General features: G+C 35.1%; 1 protein-coding gene across 2 annotated transcripts in view; it reads right to left on the reverse strand.

Annotated features, from left to right (window-relative positions):
• The window catches only part of ADGRL2 (adhesion G protein-coupled receptor L2), a 163784-nt gene that overhangs the window by 81256 nt on the left and 63783 nt on the right, over positions 1-18745 (reverse strand). For both annotated transcript variants that reach the window (XM_011956146.1, XM_011956145.1), the window contains one exon: positions 4821-5034. In XM_011956146.1, coding sequence (XP_011811536.1) covers positions 4821-5034 — 214 coding nt within the window. The remainder of the gene's footprint in view (positions 1-4820; positions 5035-18745) is intronic.

Below are 18745 nucleotides of genomic sequence, written 5' to 3' on the forward strand. Positions count from 1 at the left end.
CCAGCCTGGGTGAAGGAGTGAGACCCTGTCTCAAAAAAAAAAAAAAAAAGAAACCTAATGTAAGTATGCTATGAGGTTCTAGTCAGGTGCTACCTTTAACTGTGCTTAAGAAAAATTTTTTTGGTTAAAAGCTTTGAAGGAGCCAGGCTAGTTCCATAAATCTAGGCTATAACCTTACTTTCCTTGGGCAATTTCAATCCATCCCCTCGACAAAAAAAGGGAGACAGGGCACCTATTTTATACAAAATACACCTTACTACAATAGGGACTAACTGAAGCACCTATTTTCTCCATCTTCTTCACATGGTATGTATTACGTTTTGTACTTCTTTGTATTTACAAAGATACACTCACATGTCTACGAATTGCTTTGTACAAGACCTAACTATGCATGTGAAATTCACATTTAATACTGAAAAATAAACCAGTAAATATTTACATAATTACTTTCAGATCTCTAGGCCAAAGTGCTAAAACCTTGGCCATGTTATAAAGCATCATCCAAAGCAGCAAAACCACCTTGATAACAGTGAGCAGGTTTTTAGAGTAAAAAAACAGTTATAATTTGGGAAGAGGATCTTCAGGTATAATCTAGCATATCATTTTAAGACACCTACTAGTTTGTACTCAAGTGCTGGAAAGAGACAATACTGTTAGCAAAATTCTAATCTATTTGTTAATCAAATATTTCAAAGTAATAGTAGGATTTGCTTTTTGGTTTGTTAATGAATTCAAAGTGTTATAACGTTTATATATTTTTAAGTTGCCCCCCCAACAACTACCTTTAATGAGTACTAAATTGTGACTGTTCCATAAAATATTAAAACAAATATCATTTTAAGAAAGCATTTCATTTCTCACTTTTTAGGATGAGCCACTCAGAATATTTAAGGCGGTATACTATAATCAGTTACTACTAGAGCCTTTAGTTTCACACTTTTAAATGAACAGGAAATAGAAAATGGAGAGTGAATACAATACTTTTACCATGTCCATAGCCTAAATTACAAGTGTATTTATTTACTTGATTCTCAACTGCTGAAGAGGTAACAGTGGAAGAAAGGGAGTGAAAAACAAAAGAAGAGGAGCAAAATACAACGAAAACAGATTTTAATGGTACTGAAATTTCTATGCCCATCTCTATCACTACCTGTAAAAAAGGGGGGCTTTCAAATTTAATGCAAAAGTTCTAATGTTTTAATGTGAGATTTTCAAAGACAAACTTTCTACATTAAAGAAATAAACATGTCTCCCTTCACTACATGACTGAATATCACATTTTTGAGGAATATAAAGTGGAAAATCTGCTAAACTATTAGGGTTTTGGGATTTTTTAATTTTTTTAATAAAAAGGACAAATTATTCTATATAAGCAAAAATTATTGATACTATCTTACATACAGGAAAATTCTAATTAAGATGCTCGGAGTACCACAATTAAAACAAAAAAAAGATGCCAAGAGTTCTATCTAATACAGAAAAATGATATCCATTCTCAGCAGTTTTCTATATTATATTTACATGTGGGAAGGCAAGAGTCCAGTTAAGAGGTATCATCTATAGAGCTTTAAAGTTTAAAACACATTCTCAAACACATCATTTTTATAACACAAAATTAACCAATGATGCATTATCTACTTTCTATAATTAATAAACTGGGGCTCAGTGAAGAAAGAAAAGTGCTCAAATTCAATAAAGTAGAAATTATCAGAGTTTACATTTCAACTCAGGAATTGAGGCAGTCTATGACATTAGGACATGTGTATACTTCATATTCATCTCTACCTTACACAATGGTACTATTTTCTCTGTTTTTTTACTTTGAGGCAGAATCTCACTCCATTGCCCAGGTTGGAGTTCAGTGGCATGATCTTGGCTCACTGCAACAGAAGAGATTCTTCTGCCTCAGCTTCCCAAGTAGCTGGGATTACAGGTGCCTGCCACCACATCCAGCTAATCTTTATATTTTTAGTAGAGACAGGGTTTCACCATGTTGGCCAAGCTGGTCTTGAACTCCTGAACTCAGGTGATCCACCTACCTCGGCCTACCAAAGCGCTGGGATTACAGGCATGAACCACTGCACCTGGCAATTGTACTATTTTCAAAGTGGCTAAATATCAATTTATAACCATCTTTAATACTTAATACAAACTACAGTGCCTCGAACATTCAAACAATGATGTCAAATTTTATACTGTCTTGAATTTGAATGTGGGGAAAATTTTCCTTAAATCTAAATTTTAAAGAAAAGACAACTGGTCTCTTCCTTATTTTTAAAAGCATCTTGGGCAACATACAAGGGTAAAAAACAAAAACAAAAACAAGCATTGGTTTGAACTAGAAAGAATACAACCAAATCAGAATACATTTACCTTAACTATCTGTATACTATCTGAAGATGGCAGAAATTCCCACTTAATATTCAAAAACATACTTTCCATCTTGGCTTAACACATCTGTCATGTTGATAGCCTTCTCTATGACTTCTCTAACCTACTGAGTAAAGCTAAATCTGCTAGGAAGAAAAGCCAGAAAGTGTTTAATCTGTTAAAAGGATATTTTATCTATAATTCATTGAAGGATACAAGGAATTCTATACTTAGTTGTATGCTTTCTTAAGTTGAACTTGTTATTTAATTTTGTTTGCTTGTTTGTATGTTTTAAGCCTTAACTAACTATATAAACGATACTTCTTAACTGGAAGGAATGAGAAAACAAGCCAAAAACTGGAGAAAATATTTGACAAAGAGATGTATGATGAAGGACTGCTATCTAAAAATATACAAAGAACTCTTAAAACACTAAAAAAAAAAAAAAAAAACCTCAATTTTAAAAATGGGCTAAGAATACATACAAAAAAGATATACAAGGCCAGGCATGGTGACTTATGCCTGTAATCCCAGAACTTTGAGAGGCTGAGGCAGGTGGATTTCCTGAGGTCAGGAGTTTGAGACCAGCCTGGCCAACATGGTGAAACCCTGTCTCTACTAAAAATACAAAAAATTAGCCAGGCTTGGTGGCGTGCACCTGTAATCCCAGCTACTCAGGAGGTTGAAGCATGAGAATTGCTTGAACCCGGGAGGCAGGGATTGCAGTGAGCAGAGACCACACTGCTGCACTCCAGCCTGGGCAACAGAGCGAGACTCTGTCTCAAAAAAAAAAATAAAAATAAAAAAATAAAGATATACAGATGATAATAAGAATACAATAAGTATATAAAAAACGTTGAACATTTTATGTTATTAGGGAATTACAAATTACAACATCAATGAGACAGCAATACACACTTAATAGAATGGATTTCAAATACTGGCAACACCAAATGCTGGCAAGAGTGTAGAGACAAAAGAACTTCTATTCATTGCTGGTAGAAATGGAAAGTGGTACAGCCACTTTGAGCTAAACACACTCAAAACATACAATCCAGCAATTGTACTATATTTGTTCAAATAAACTGAAAACTTATATTCACAGAAGAAACTGCACACTGATGTTTACAGTAGCTCTATCCATCATTGACAAAACCTAAAAACTACCTCTATGTCTTTCTGTAGGTGTATGGATCAACTGTGTCTATCCAGACAATGAATATTACTCCATTCTAAAAAGAAATGAACTATCAAGCCAACAAAAGATATGGAGGAAATGTAAAAGCATATTACTAAGTGAAATAAGCCAATCTGGAAAATATCTGTGGCTACCAGGAGTTAGGAGGATAAGAGGGATGAACAGGCCAAGGACAGAGGATTTTTAGGACAGTGAAACCAGTTGTGCGTCATTAACAAAGGGATACTTTCTGAGATATGCATTGTCAGCCTCTTTTATCATTACATGAACAGCAATGAGTGTATTTAAACAAACTTAGACAGTATAGCCTACTACACACTTAGACTATAAGGTAGTCTATTGCTCCTAGGCTACAACCTGAATAGTATATTACTGTCCTGAATTCCATAGGCAATTATAATACAATGTTAAGTGTTTGTACATCAAAACATATTTAAAATAGAAAAGATAATACATCACATTACGACTTTATGATGGCTAAGAGGTCACTAGGCGACAGTTCAGATCCATTAGCATCTATGGAACCAAAACTGTACATGCGGTTCATCACTGACCAAAGAGTCATTATGTGGCACATGACGGAATGCTGTATGATACTACAATGGTGAATGCATTTGTCAAAACTCATAAAATGTACAATGCGAAAAGCCAATCCTACTGTAAACTATGGACTTTGGGTGATAATTATGTGTCAACGTAGGTTCATGGACTGTTTTAACAAATGTACTGCTGTGGGGCAAAGTATCTGCAGTGAGAGACACTGTGTATGCGCGGATATGGATCATATGAGAAATCTCTGTACTTTCTACTTGATTTTACTAAGAACCTAAAACTGCTCTAAAAAACAAAGTTTATTAATTTCTTTTTTTAAAAAAAAAGGTAAGGAGCAACTATTGCCAAAGACCCAGTCACTTAAACATTCTTGATGTTACAAAAAGTATTTTAAATTTTTGAAGCCTTAAAAACTAAGATTACATTTCAAATAATATTTGTTTTTTATTTTATGTTTATATAACACAAAGAAATATGTATTACATATTCTGATACGTCGAGCTATATTAGAATGATTTACATATTTGAATGTTGATGAAAATATGAAGTGTAGAAATCAACTTTAGTAGGTTAAAAACCCAACTCAGTTTAATAAATAGGCTGAGATGTGGCCTATATCCATTCGCTTTGGAATAACTGTAATAATTTTTCTAATTTGGATACAACAGCTCAAATGGGACATTAACACATGAATATTTACCTTTGAGTCATAATTTTGAAGGCATCGGGGAGGTAGCAGTCTGTATTCTCCATCTGAAATGGGTCAGCATCACAAATCTTGTCATCCGTCCGACCATAGTTAGCGCTCTCAATCATGATGACATCACTGCCCGGGCATCGCAGATCTATAGAATAACCTTCACAGGATAATTCTCGCCTCACCAGCCCAAATGGTAAAGCTGCTCTGCTGAAACCTTAAAAAAAATAAAGAAAATTAAACTAACTCATTTATAAGACAAATTATTTTGGTAAAGCATTTTCAAGTAACATGATTCATGTCTATTGTCAGTCATAAACTCAGGCATTTATTAAATAATTTTTTGGTTCTCTACAATATGTCAGAAAATTATTTTTATTCATCTTTATTTGGACTCTTCATCTTTACGAAATACCCTAACAAATTACTTTCTGTATAATCAGAAACTATTGGCTTTTTTAGTAAATCCAAATAATGACAAATTTAATCATGGATTTTATAAACGGTGACAAGTTTTACAAACAGAAAATATAACTACTAATCAAGAAAGAATTTTCATTTGTGCAATGGAATGAAAGCTCTGCTACACCCACTGGCTTTACTCTCTTATTTAATGTATACACATTAATTGCTATTGCATTATCTTAAAAAATACCTTCATCTCAGCAGTTTTTTCCCCACAATAACTAAGATATATTTATGACAGTAAGATACTTATGGCACAATAACTTATTTCCATTTAAATACCCTTTATTTAAAACTGACACTGAAAGGAATCAGCAGATGGACATTCAAAGGAGCCAGCACTGCTCCCATCCAACTCAACAAATGCAAAGACCTGAAAAGTACAAAATTCTCTACGATCAGTTACGTCATCTACAAAATTGACATGAAACATTTAAGACATTACTTTTCTTACCTGTACAATTCTAAAACAAAATAATGTCCATAAAAATGCTTAAAGCACATAAATATGAATTTATGTATGGTACATTAGGTAGAGAGTATAGATAAACACTGTTCATAAGTGCTCTAAAAAAGATTACCGAATGAAATAATTAGCATTTTAAGTTTAAATCAGTTTCCAACCAGTAGTTCCATAAAGTAGTAACAGAGCACAGGACAAAGAGCAAAAGCAAGGAAAGCCAAGAACAGCCAAGAACTATGTGTGACAAGGACATCCTTGTTGTCTTGGTGGGCTACCATCGGGCTAGCTACAATAGCAAAACCTTCTCCTACAATGTTTCAACTTTTTTCAGGTCTCTAACCTATCACCATCTATAGCATTCCTATTACAAAAAAACAGCAATACTTTCAGTATTTCTTAGCTCTATCATTTTCCCCATTCTGTATTATATGCATTATCTCATATATTGCCTTTTATACAAAAAAATTACACTCAGAATAAATTATTCCAAGTTATAAATTTCCAAGCTGAAGAGCTGGGCTGTGCCCAGGCCAATCCAATGCTAACACTTGTTCTCTTTATCTTTCTTGAACAATGTTTCTCACTAATTCAATAAAATAGAAAGTCACCTGGTTAAACATGATCTTTTCTTAGATGTAAGTATATTCTTCCAAAGCAGTACTGGGTGACACACTGGTGTGATTTTAAAAAGCAGCAATTTTCAAACCTGGCTGAGCTCTCAGTTCTTCGGAGAAAACTAAAGGTGTAACTGGATTGAAGATGGAAGAAAAGAATACCTAATTTGGAACGCAGAAATCTTCTGGAGATTGTGGCAAACACTAAGCTTGGCAGGTTTTCACTAAAAAGGTTTATAGTATGTTGAGAATACTGTAGTATGTGGAGAGGTGCACTACTAATGAAGAAGGGATACAGAAACAGAGCTGAATAAATGTCAGGACAAATGGTACACAGGCCAAACTTCCAAAAGGTATTTCTTCCCCAACAAGTTCATAAACTTTTTTATGTACACATACACACACACACACACACACTCTCTCTCTCTCTCTCTGCTTTTTCTCCATCTCCTGATCTTGTACTGTACTACCTATACAAATAATTAAGCTTAAACTAGTATTACCACATTTGTTTTAATAGAAAATATTTTTATGGCTTCAGAAGCTGACACATTTCTGTGGCAAAAGCTATGTAAAAATTCAAACAAATGACATCAAATAAAATTTTGAAATGCAACCTATTTTAAATGGAGGCAATCTGCAATTATAATTCTATAATAAAACAGAGTAAGTCATATTATTAGAAAATGCTAGAATATTAGAACACATTATTAAAAGACTGGCTTGGAGCCATACTCGCAATTCTTACTATTTTGTCAAAAACACAGAACTGATTATGAAGCACTGTGGTTTTTAAAACCTGATCACTTTAATTTTTGTTGTTGTTAGTTTGCAGGATTATAGTTATTATTCGAAGTGAATCTTCCTCTGCTTTTGAAACCTATTTGGGAATTGGCATAGTTGAGTATGTTACTGTTTTGATAATTCAGGGAGAGGAGTTTTAAAGCTTTAGTCACAGTCATCCAAAAAAGTACAGTAAGGTCTGGGGCTGTGGTTCACCCCTGCAGTCGCAGCACTTTGGGAGGCTGAGGCGGGTGGATCACCTGAGGTCAGGGGATTCAGGACCAGCCTGGCTAACATGGTGAAACCCCATCTCCACTAAAAATACAAAACTAGCTGGGTGTGGTGGCACACACCTGTAATCCCAGCTACTCGGGAGGCTGAGGCAGGAGAATCATTTGCACCTGGGAGGCAGGGGTTGCAGTGAGCCAAGATCTCACCATTGAACTCCAGCTTGGGCAAAAAGAGCCAAACTCCCATCTCAAAAAAAAAAAAAAAAAGTACTATAGTAAGGAGAAAGAAAAGAAAGATCAGCACACTTTAATAATTTAGTAGATTACCAATACAGAATCTACTGGAGATAAGAGATCATGGTACTTGCTATCCTTTGAATATGGCTTGTTCCCATCAAACTCAAGTAGAGGCTTAGTCCCCAGTGTGGCCATATTGGGAGGTCGTGCCTTTAACAGGTCTTTAAGATAAACACTTTCTTTTCCCCCTGCCCCACCCCCGGAGACAGAGTCTTGCTCTGCTGCCCAGGCTGGAGCGCAGTGGCAAGATCTCGGCTCACTGCAACCTATGCCTCCCAGGTTCAAGCAATTCTCCTGCCTCAGCCTCCTGAGTAGCTGGGATTACAGGCACGCAGTATCACACCAGGTTAATTCTGTATTCTTAGTAGAGACAGGGTTTCACCATGTTGGCCAGGTTGGTCTCCAACTCTTGACCTCGTGATACGCCCACCTCCGCCTCCCAAAGTGCTGAGATTATAGGCATGAGCCACTGTGCCCAGCCCCAAAGTCTATGTTTTTAAGACTGAGTTAGTTCTCAAAGGAATGAATTAGTTTTTTGCACTCCCTTGTCCTTCTACTTTTCAACCATTCTAGGAAGCAGCGTGAGGCCCTCACCAGATGTGGCTGCCCACCTTCAACCCCAGAACCCTAGAACCATAAGCTAAATAAAAATCTTTTCTTTATAAATTACCCAGTCTGAGTATTTTGTTATAGCAACAGAAATTTAATCCTACAATGTATTTTGATTTAAATCATAAATGTTCTTTTCTAAATTCCTCTTACCTGTTTTGATTAAACTTTATATACGAGGATATATATCTTTACTAATGTGCTTATTAACATGTGATACAGTGCATATTCAGTTTTAGTGAATGTGTATACACACACACACACACACACACACCCTGCTAGACTGTAGTAAGGCTCTTAGTTACAATCTCAATGCCTACAATAGCACATGATAAAATAATTCTTATAAATGTGGAACCAAATTGTTGAATTAAATTAGTGATTGTTTAACACAATATAAATTGCAATGTGCTTTCCTTTGTAATGTCTATTTCCTTTGGTAGTGAAAACAAATGGTGAACAAGGTAAACTATTTATCAGTGAAAATTATCTGCCATCTACCCCCCCAAAAAAATTAAATTGTCAATTTACTATTATGTATGTATCACTGGAATTGTCATAAGACAGATGGGTTACATATTTATACATTTCTCTTTATCTAAACTCTGTGTTTCCAACCAAAAAAATTATATATATAATGAATATATAAATTCATTAAAAAACAAATATGAAGAGAGAAATAAATATTACTTGCAAAGCAATTACTATGTGCTGGCACCGGCTTAACTGCTTTCTATGGATCACTTTATGTTCAACAACATAAAAAATAAACAATGGAATAGTTGCTGTTATAATATCAATTTTACAGAGTATGACACTAAGGCATCAAATAGTAGTATTTTTAGGGTCTTAATCTTAACCAAAGTTAGATTCTAACCCATGCAGGGAGCTTAGACTCCAGAACTCTTCCCTGATCAACTCTGACTACTCCAGCCATTTTCTGATAATGTAATGAGATTTATTTTATAAGTTTTCATACAATCTGAAAATCACCAAAGAATACAGTAGTAAAATTGTCAGGAAATAATTATTGTAGAGGTTCACAAAACTATATGAATGGTAGTGAAAATCGTCTTTGTAGAAACGTAAACATGCGTACCATAAATATAGAGAGCAAATGCTATCCTGTAGGTACACATGGAGAGGGCACTGAACACTGAAGTATAAGTATACGGGTCAGCCTAGAGACTTTGGGCAAAGTCATTTTACTTCTCTGGGTTTTAATTAAAACCTTTTCTGAAGAATTAAAGTTATTTCAAAGTCCTATAAAATTTCCCCAATCTGTAAGTCTCAACAGGCAAGCTCCTTTTAATCAAGTACACATGCTATTCTAACATATCAAGTGATCAATAATTAATAAACGATTTGCTCTGTTTTCTTAAAATATGACGATAACGACATTGTTAACATGGATGTGCTGTGCACATCCATATAGATGAGGAGCTACTGTCCAAATAATTCTCAAAAGTCTATGTGACGAACTAGGCAGGGTTCACACAAATCACAGGAAAACATTTTCCTAGGTTAACTATTTTAATCAATGACTTAGTGGAAAATGGAAAATAAACACGAATCAATTATGGGAAAGTTCTCTAGTTGTGGCCATGATGGCAATGGGTGGTCAGACGCGCCTCATTATACTTTCCTTTCATTGGAATTCTGGCACAGCTGACTATCTTTAACATTAAAACAGAGACCTTAAGGCTGACAGAACTGCCCCCGCTCCCCTTTTTTTTCTGAGATGGAGTCTTGCTCTGTCACCCACGCTGGAGTGCAGGAGTGCAGTGGTGCAATTTCAGCTCACAGCAACCTCCACCCATCGGGTTCAAGTGATTCTCCCACTACAGCCTCTCCAGTAGATGGGACCACAGGTGCACGCCACCACGACCGGCTAATTTTTGTATTTTTACTAGAAACGAGGTTTCGCCATGTTGGCCAGGCTGGTCTTCAACTCCTGACCTCAGGTGATCTGCCCACCTTGGCCTCCCAAAGTGCTGGGATTATAGGCATGAGCCACCACGTTTGGCCAGAACTGCCTCTTTAAATCTGATTAAGAAATATTTCCAATCTATTCTCTCTAATAATTGCTACCTAAAGGCTTCATCTGCATAACAAGAACCCTGGTCCCCACAACCCCTATCTTAACCCAGACACTTTCTTCTGTTGATTCAGGTCTTTATTAATAGACAAACAATTTCAACCGGGTGCCAATCGAAAAATCTCTGAGTCCACCTATTACCTGGAATCCTAACTCTACCCTTTGGGTTGTCTTACCTTTCCAGACTGAACCAATGAACATCACTCATGTACTGATTTTTGACTTATGTCTCCCCAAAATGTATAAAACCAAGCTGTAGCCCAACCACCTTGGGCACATGTTATTAGGAGCTCCTGAGGCTGTGTCACGGGCATGTGCTTAATCTTGGCAAAATAACTGACGGAAAATAAAAAGGTTACATAAATTTTTAAGAAAAACATAAATTGTTGTGCCTTCTTTGGCCATTTCACACTATTTTCCTGAAAACTTCAAGGGATATAGCTCAATGTCTTCTACCAACAATGCTACTTCAAAGGAACTTTGACATGCCTTTAATAAAATTATTGCAATTAGTATCAATTTTTAAAACTCAACATTTTCACTAAATAAATCTTATGAAAGACGTAAAAACCTATTCCTGAAAACATTTTTTACCCCTTTATTTATATCACATTAATGATCTAGAATACTGACTCATGGGTAGAAATCATCTATCTATCTATCTATCTATCTATCTATCTATCTATCTATCTATCTATCTATCTATCTATTCTTTAATCCTTTGCCAAATCTACATAATTGATTCCCAAATCAGAATCACCTAAACTTTTTATAAAGACAGACCTTGAAGCTCTATTCCAGACCTACCGAATCACAATCTCTGGGTCAGATGAAGCTACACTATCTGTAATTTGTACAACAAAATGTTAATTTACTTATAGCACACTGGTATAATAACTAAGATGTGCAAAGAATGTCTCTAAGGCCTTTGAAATAGTTTTTTTTTTTTCTCTATCTGACTACATATTTGTTGTCATTGTCATCATATTTCCTCTTAATTCTATAAGATAGTTTTACTTTGATTTTTGAACATATTTGTAATAGCTGCTTTAAAATATTTATATGCTAAGTATAACATCTGGCTCCATATCAAAGGCAATTTCTATTTTATGGGTCAACTTTTCTCTTTCTTTATGTATCTTATAAATGTTCTGTTGCTGAAAACTATACATTTTAAATAATACACTATTAGCAACTCTGGTTTCAGATTTCTTTCCCCTGAGAATTGCTGCTGCTGTCGTGGTTTCTTTTTAATATCTCATCTGTATTAACATGCAGAATCTGTGCCCCCACAGTGTGTGGCTCCTTATGTCTTTGCTCACTGTTTTAATTCGTTTGAATTCTTATTTTTATTTCCTAGCCTCGGCTCCTAGATACCACTTCTGTTTGCATGGCTTAGTGATCAGCTAATGACTGGGCAGAGACTTTGCACAAAAACCATGGGCCCATGATTAGGTCTCCACTCTTTGCTGATGAGATTGTATGTTAGAAAGAGTGTTTAAAGTTCAAGCAGTTTAAAAGTCAGTCTCAGTTTTTTACTTTCTGCCAAGTCCTCTCATGTCTCCTCTGTATATGTGTAAATTCAGCTTCCCAGTTAGTTAAGAATGCACAGAAAGTTTATGGCTTCCTCACGTCCAAGATTTCCCTGTTATGTTTCAGACTGGTCTCCAGTCACCCCAACTGGAACTACAACCAAAGGATAGCAGAGCTACAGGTTTTCCCCATTTTTTTCCCCTACTGTGTTTACTTTCATTGACAACAATGCTGGGCATGAGTTTCCGCCCTCTACTCCAAATCATGTCAGCTCTTCATGGCAGTAAAGCCACTGGTTCTGAAGGCCAATCTTGCTCTGATGAAACTTCCACAATTACATAGTTAAGGAGTAAGAGATGGAGGGATTGCGGGGAATAAGGAGCAGCCCCATGATAGAAGGCTTTAAACATCTGCTGTTCATAACAGAGTTCTAGTAGATTTTCATAAACAATGTTTCCCCATTTATTGTTTGGTTTTGGTTACTTTCCAGCGCCTAAAATGGTTGTTATTGACAATTCTAATTTTACACTTGTTTTAGAGGGAATTTGCCACCCTCAGAAGTTCCTCTAAGGACTTTATAAATATTTCCTGATTATGAATCCTCAAAACAACCATACAAGATAGGTAACATTATCACCATTTTACAGAGGAAGAAATTGAGGCAGAGAAAGCTTAAGTTTTCTACAGTCACATATCCAATAAAAATGAAATTAATATTTCAAACCCAGTAATTCAGCTTCTGGGTTCATGTTCTCAAATGTTACTTTAATGCCTCTCCAAATGATGATGGCAATCAGCAGCAGGTTTGGGGACAGAGTTGTAAGGAACATCGTTATGGTATGCTGGCTGCTACTAGTCTTGGGGGAAGAAAAGGAACAGGAAAGGAAACTTGTCTGATGGTCAAGTTTTCAGGGAAATGGTTTGGTCAACATAATCAACATAAAGAAATCCCCAAATTAAAGCCTTTTAACCACACTATTACTGTGATATTCATTCTAAGCCGTTTTTTAATCTATTTCTATTTCAACAACAACAACAAAAATAAGCATCCCAACCAGCAAAATGTAATCCAACCCATCTGGCAACCCTGACAATTGAAGAAAGAACTGGTGGGAGGCCCTGTGAGCAAAAAATCAATATTGCAGCTTTGTGCTGTGCAAATGTGAATACCACCAAATAGCGGTGCTTAGAGTAAAATGAACTGTTTTGCTCCATTTTCTCCTCTCTGAACAAATGATTTTGAAAAGACAGTTTTTCCCTCCAAGCTATAAAATGTCAAGCAGTAACTCTCTGTGCTTTAGGCTAGTGACTGCAATATATACCTCCCGGCAACAGGTGCAACGACTTAAGACTGAAATCATTCACATTCAGGGGTAACTCCTAACAAACAGCTGCACTGCTACCGGATGGGAATTTGTAAGATCAGAATTGAAATTCTATCATTAAATTTGGCATCATTTATAAGCATAAGCATTTCTGCAAGAAAATATGCTGCTCTGACAACAAATAGTGCCCTTTGTTGTGATAAACTTCAAGTGCTTGTCGAGGAACATTTGCTTTTCTAACAAAGTCTCCATTAACTCTGTTCCTTAAAACATTTCTGTAAAATCACACATTCCCATAAAAGTGTTCTTACTAGGCCGTACTATAAAAATTCAACTTTTCTGGTCCTGTTGTTCTTAATTACTTTCAACTAAATACTGTCATGTTTGCTACTGCCCATGCTGTTTGAGGGCCCCAGGAAGCACCATGCTTTTTGATTATCAGGGACCTTTATGAGAGTGAGGCTGTGACTCTAAGCCAGGCTGAAACATTAACTCAAGCCATAGTCTGTTACCAGTGCTGGCATATGAAATCTCTTCATTATTCCTGTTTATATATGTTAGCAAAATTTCTTCCTAAAATGGAAATGAGAAAAATACTTAAGGAGGGAGGGACATGATTTCAACGAGGCTGAAGTGAAATTTAGGAGCATCCAGAAAGCTTATTTCAATTTCATCTTAATTTAGATGAAAATAAAGTGTTAAAAGTAAACCTAAAAGATAAGTTGTCACCGATAGTCCAACTTTTTCACTCATCTCTGCATATTCATGGCGCCAACTAAGCACAATTTTTAAAATCAAGGATGCATAATAAAGCTTTTTTATACCACAAGGCAGAATGTTAAAAACCTATTTTGTATAAATTTGTAGAAGATCCTTTTAAGTATTTAATTAGATCCACTTTAGAAACACCTTTATCAATCAAATCCTAAAACATCTACTTTTTTGTGCTTACTTATATGTAATTCTTTTCACCTGTCTGTATTACGTTACAAACCTAAACTACGACATGTGGAAAGTAAAAAAGACCTACCTACTTTCATCTTTGAAATTGTTCTTATGCAAATAATTCAGAAAATAAATGAATGCAATGTCGTTTTCCAGAACAAGCACACTGGCCTAGAAAATGCTGCAATTTGTATATAAGCAGGGTGAGCATGAAACACCCAACAAATGCTTACAGAAATATGAAACTGTTGGCAAAAGAAAGTGTTCCAACAATTTAAGATCATATAACTACACAATCATTAACTCAGTCCAAATAAGTGATATGCCTTAGTTTCATGTGTCATTTTGGTTTAGAAGCTGTTTTTTTGTTTGTCTGCTTTAGGGAGACAGTCTCACTCTGTTGTCCAGCTGGAGTGCAGTGGTACAATCAAAGTTCACTGTAGACCCAAGCTTCTAGGTTCAAGCATATGGGCTCGAAATCAGCCTCTTCCCCACCCCTGAGTAGCTAGGACTGCAGGCTCATGCCACCATGCCCAGCTAAATAAGCTGTTATTTTGGAAACATTTTAAATAATGAAGTACTTCAAAAAATTTTTTTCTAAGAAGAATGTTTACAGTTTATTTGAAATCTTAAGTAAAATCAACTTAAATACAAAATACTGTTACATTGAGAAATACATCAATATTTTCTAACAAATACGTGCATAATGAAAATACATATTTAAACCCAATTACGTAACCTACAAGGTAAAAATCTCCAACTTGGGCATTTGCTAAGAGTCACAAAATGCTGGACACTCTGGATGCTCTAAGGTAAAAATATACTTTTAGAAAACCATTAGCTAATAGTTTCAAATACTACTACTTCTGAAAAGCCTTTTGACATTTTAAAAAGAAAGTACACATTATGAGTCAAAAATACTGTGAGGTTAAATTGCTTACTAGAAAGAAATTAACTTCTCCTACCTAAAAACTTCTAAATTATCAGTAATTAATAATTCACAAGTACCATGAAAACATATTTCAGTCATAAAATACTATGTTTAATACTTTAAAAAACCTGATAAGCATGTCTATTAAAAATAATATATGCCACAAAGAGATGCTATTAGTCTCAGTATACAGTTACAACTTCTAAGTTCACAAAGGCAGAATACTTTTATTCTGATCTACTTTAAAAAAAAAAAAAGTGACATTCACACTAGGCTTCAATATTACCCAATTACTCAGTGCCTCTGTTTAAACTATCTCCTCCGCACAGGATGTTCCACTCATCTTTCTGTTAGGCAACAATTACTCTTCAAAACCCAGTTCAAGACACCCCTGACAACAGGGAAAGGAGAACCTGAGCTTAGATTTGGGTCATTTGTTTTGTTTCTTTCAATTAACATCTACTGAGAACCTACTATGTGCCTAGCACTCTTCTAGACACTTGGGATACAAGGAACAAAAATACAATAATTCCTGTTCCTGAGTAACAAACAAGGGGGATGAGACCTCCTTCAGGACAAGTGTCATTTATCTGGTTCACTAGTATAATGCCAAAATGTAGTAAAGGACCAATTTACAGTGTCCTTTATAGAGTGACAAAATAAAGATGTTAAATAAATGGATATATGAATGAATGAACAGTTATGAGCTCCTCTATCAGAGCAGGTAACACATTCTAAGGGTCCTTCTACTTATATTCCTTCCTTACTGGACTCTGAGCTTTTCAACAGAAACTGAATATTATTTATTCAGGGACACAGTAGGCATTTTATTTTTACTTTATTTTACTTTACGCTGTATTTACTACTATAATTCTTATGTACCAGAAGATGTTAAAAATACTCAAGAACATAAAAGCTGTTTTAAGACAAAAAGAAACAAAAACTCCAGTTTTATCTTTTATGTATATATTAGTTTTGAGTTTATACATTTAAGACATGAACATCATCAGAAAATGGTATTTAAAAATCCAGGTATCAAGAGATAAAGAATATAAAGATGACAAAGATGACATTTTCATCCGAGTCCCCTAATCAGTGGGACTCAACTATGAAAATATGCTCTTAAATGACTGATGATCTGCTAGAGTTCAAAATCATCCCAGAGTTCCCCCCCCCTCCACCCAGGGAAATAGGAAATACTCTTTATAATTATTTTTTTTTTTATAACTAGTTAAAACTAGTTTAACATCAAGAAGTTTCTAGCAAAAATTTAATATCTCAAGTCATTTGCATTGTCCTAGCAAATTAAAATTCTTAAATAATTCTGTATAATGTATTCACTGTCAACAAAGAAACCAGCAAACAATTACAGAATAAGTAACTAAACGACAATTTCATCATCTCCTCAGGTATAACTTATTTCCAACTCTACATTATTTAATATAATCTTCTATCTTATAATTTTAGTACCCTTTTGTTAGTAGAAATTTCATTAATTCACTCCCACCTCCATCCAGCATGAGTATGTATTTATTTTTAAGAGTAATAAGAAGCAAAAATACAGAAATGAGCTATTTGTTCCCATATCCAGTGACTCACCCCAACCTTGCTGGGTAAAGGATTCCACTCATTTTTTGTCACTGATGCTAAAACTCATTAGAGTGGAGACTTCATTTAAAGTATTTCCCAGGCAGGTCTCCCAGATCAAAGAGTAAAAATTTGGATTTTAAGTCTTTTTAGTTAATACATTGTTGTATTTAAACATAAACAATTTTTTTAAAACACTAACACAAAAAAACTCTTAACCAAAATTTCCTTTTTAAAAAGGTACTTTTAGGCCTGCGGTGGTGGCTCATACCTGTAATCCCAGCACGTTGGGAGTCCGAGGCAGGCGGACCACCTGACGTCAGGAGTTTGAGACCAGCCTGACAAACATGTTGAAACCCTGTCTCTACTAAAAATACAAAAAAATTAGCTAGGATTGGGCACCTGTAATCCCAGTTTCTCAAGAGGCTGAGGCAGGAGAAACGCTTGAACCCAGGAGGTGGAGGTTGCAGTGAGCCGAGATTGCGCCACTGCACTCTGGCCTGGGCAACAAGAGTGAAACTCCGTTTCAAAAAAAAAAAAAAGGTACATTTAAATTGAATCACATGAGTAACCACAATGTAGATGAATGAAAGATTTCCCTACCAATTTTTATATTTCCATATTAATTTTATTAGGCAACAATAAACTCTAAAGGTATAAAGTTACCTGTGTAACAACAGCTTCCTCCTAAAAAGTTTCTATGAGTGAGCCAATTAATATCAACTCTAGAACTTATTTGGGTTAACAACATTGAAACTGCACTGAAACCGCCCACTCATTTCTCTGAATCCCACGGCAAATCCAAAGGTGACCACATGCAACCACTGCTGACTCAAGCGTCTCAGAAAGGAAAGACACTATATCCCCATATATATTCCTATGAGGTATTTATTTCTCACTTCAGGTGGGAAAGATTAACACACTGAAACTAGTCTCACCTCTTGACTTTACACAATTTGTTACCCATGCTAATAATTCAATCACTTAAAAAGTAACAGCCATGTAACCTTTTACCCACTGAAGGCCCTGATGTCATGTCTTTCTTCCTGAGTACTTTAAAAAAGGAAGTTTCCCTGAAACTTCAAAAGGCTGTAAATTAGGTCTTTTCTTTTTCTGAACACATTAATTCTATTGGTAATAACAGAAATGATTTTCTGCTGGAGTAACAAGGCATTTTCCAACAGGTTTCTAGAGAAAAAGAAAACATACTGAAATAATTTCTCATCTCAAAAAATAACTTATACAATCCAAGTTTTTTTTAATTTCTACCCTTTTTCCTTTAAACAATGTTTCATATTTGATTCTCAATGATGCTATATACATGAAATTTCTAAAATATACACTGTCATTACACATAGATAAGACTCTTTTTAATAAGTGAAAATTATTTTTATCTTGCAGATATATAGAGCTTGTGGGAACAACTAATCAAATGAATAATATGATATATAGAAAACAAACAAAAATACTCTAGTGAATACTGTGACTATTGTGCTATTACTTTTTTCAATTAATGCTGTTAGTCCAATTAAAAATTGCAAAATAGAATAAATAAAATAAAACACAGTAAGGAACCCACTCTGTGAACTCTACCTCAAAACACAATAGCTGCAAATTCAAAATAATTTTTAAAAACACCATCAAACAGAAAATAGCACTTATTTCTTGCTTCACTCATTATATATCTGTGTCCTTAACACATTCTAATTCCTCCATTAGACAATGCTGGAATGACCAAAAGAAACTAACAATACAAGTTGGAGACAACTCCACCACTTCCAGAAACTACAGAAAGCCCATTCAGTTGTAAAAGCTCTTCCTGAAGCCAAGAGATAATCTATAGAAGTAGTCTAACTGTGATACTAGGAGTTGGACAGAAACCAATTCCCAAAAATGGTATGAAGGTTATAAAGTCATTCCTTAAATGACAATGTAATGACTTTGATTTCGTGGTTGGTTTCAGTATTATCATTTTTGTGTTTGCTATTAAGGGTTGTTAATTTTTAATGAAATGATGAGGTTTTTATGAAAGAACACAAACTATTTTC

Source organism: Colobus angolensis, unplaced genomic scaffold, assembly GCF_000951035.1.
Source record: "Colobus angolensis palliatus isolate OR3802 unplaced genomic scaffold, Cang.pa_1.0 Scaffold41, whole genome shotgun sequence".
Lineage (NCBI taxonomy): Eukaryota > Metazoa > Chordata > Mammalia > Primates > Cercopithecidae > Colobus > Colobus angolensis.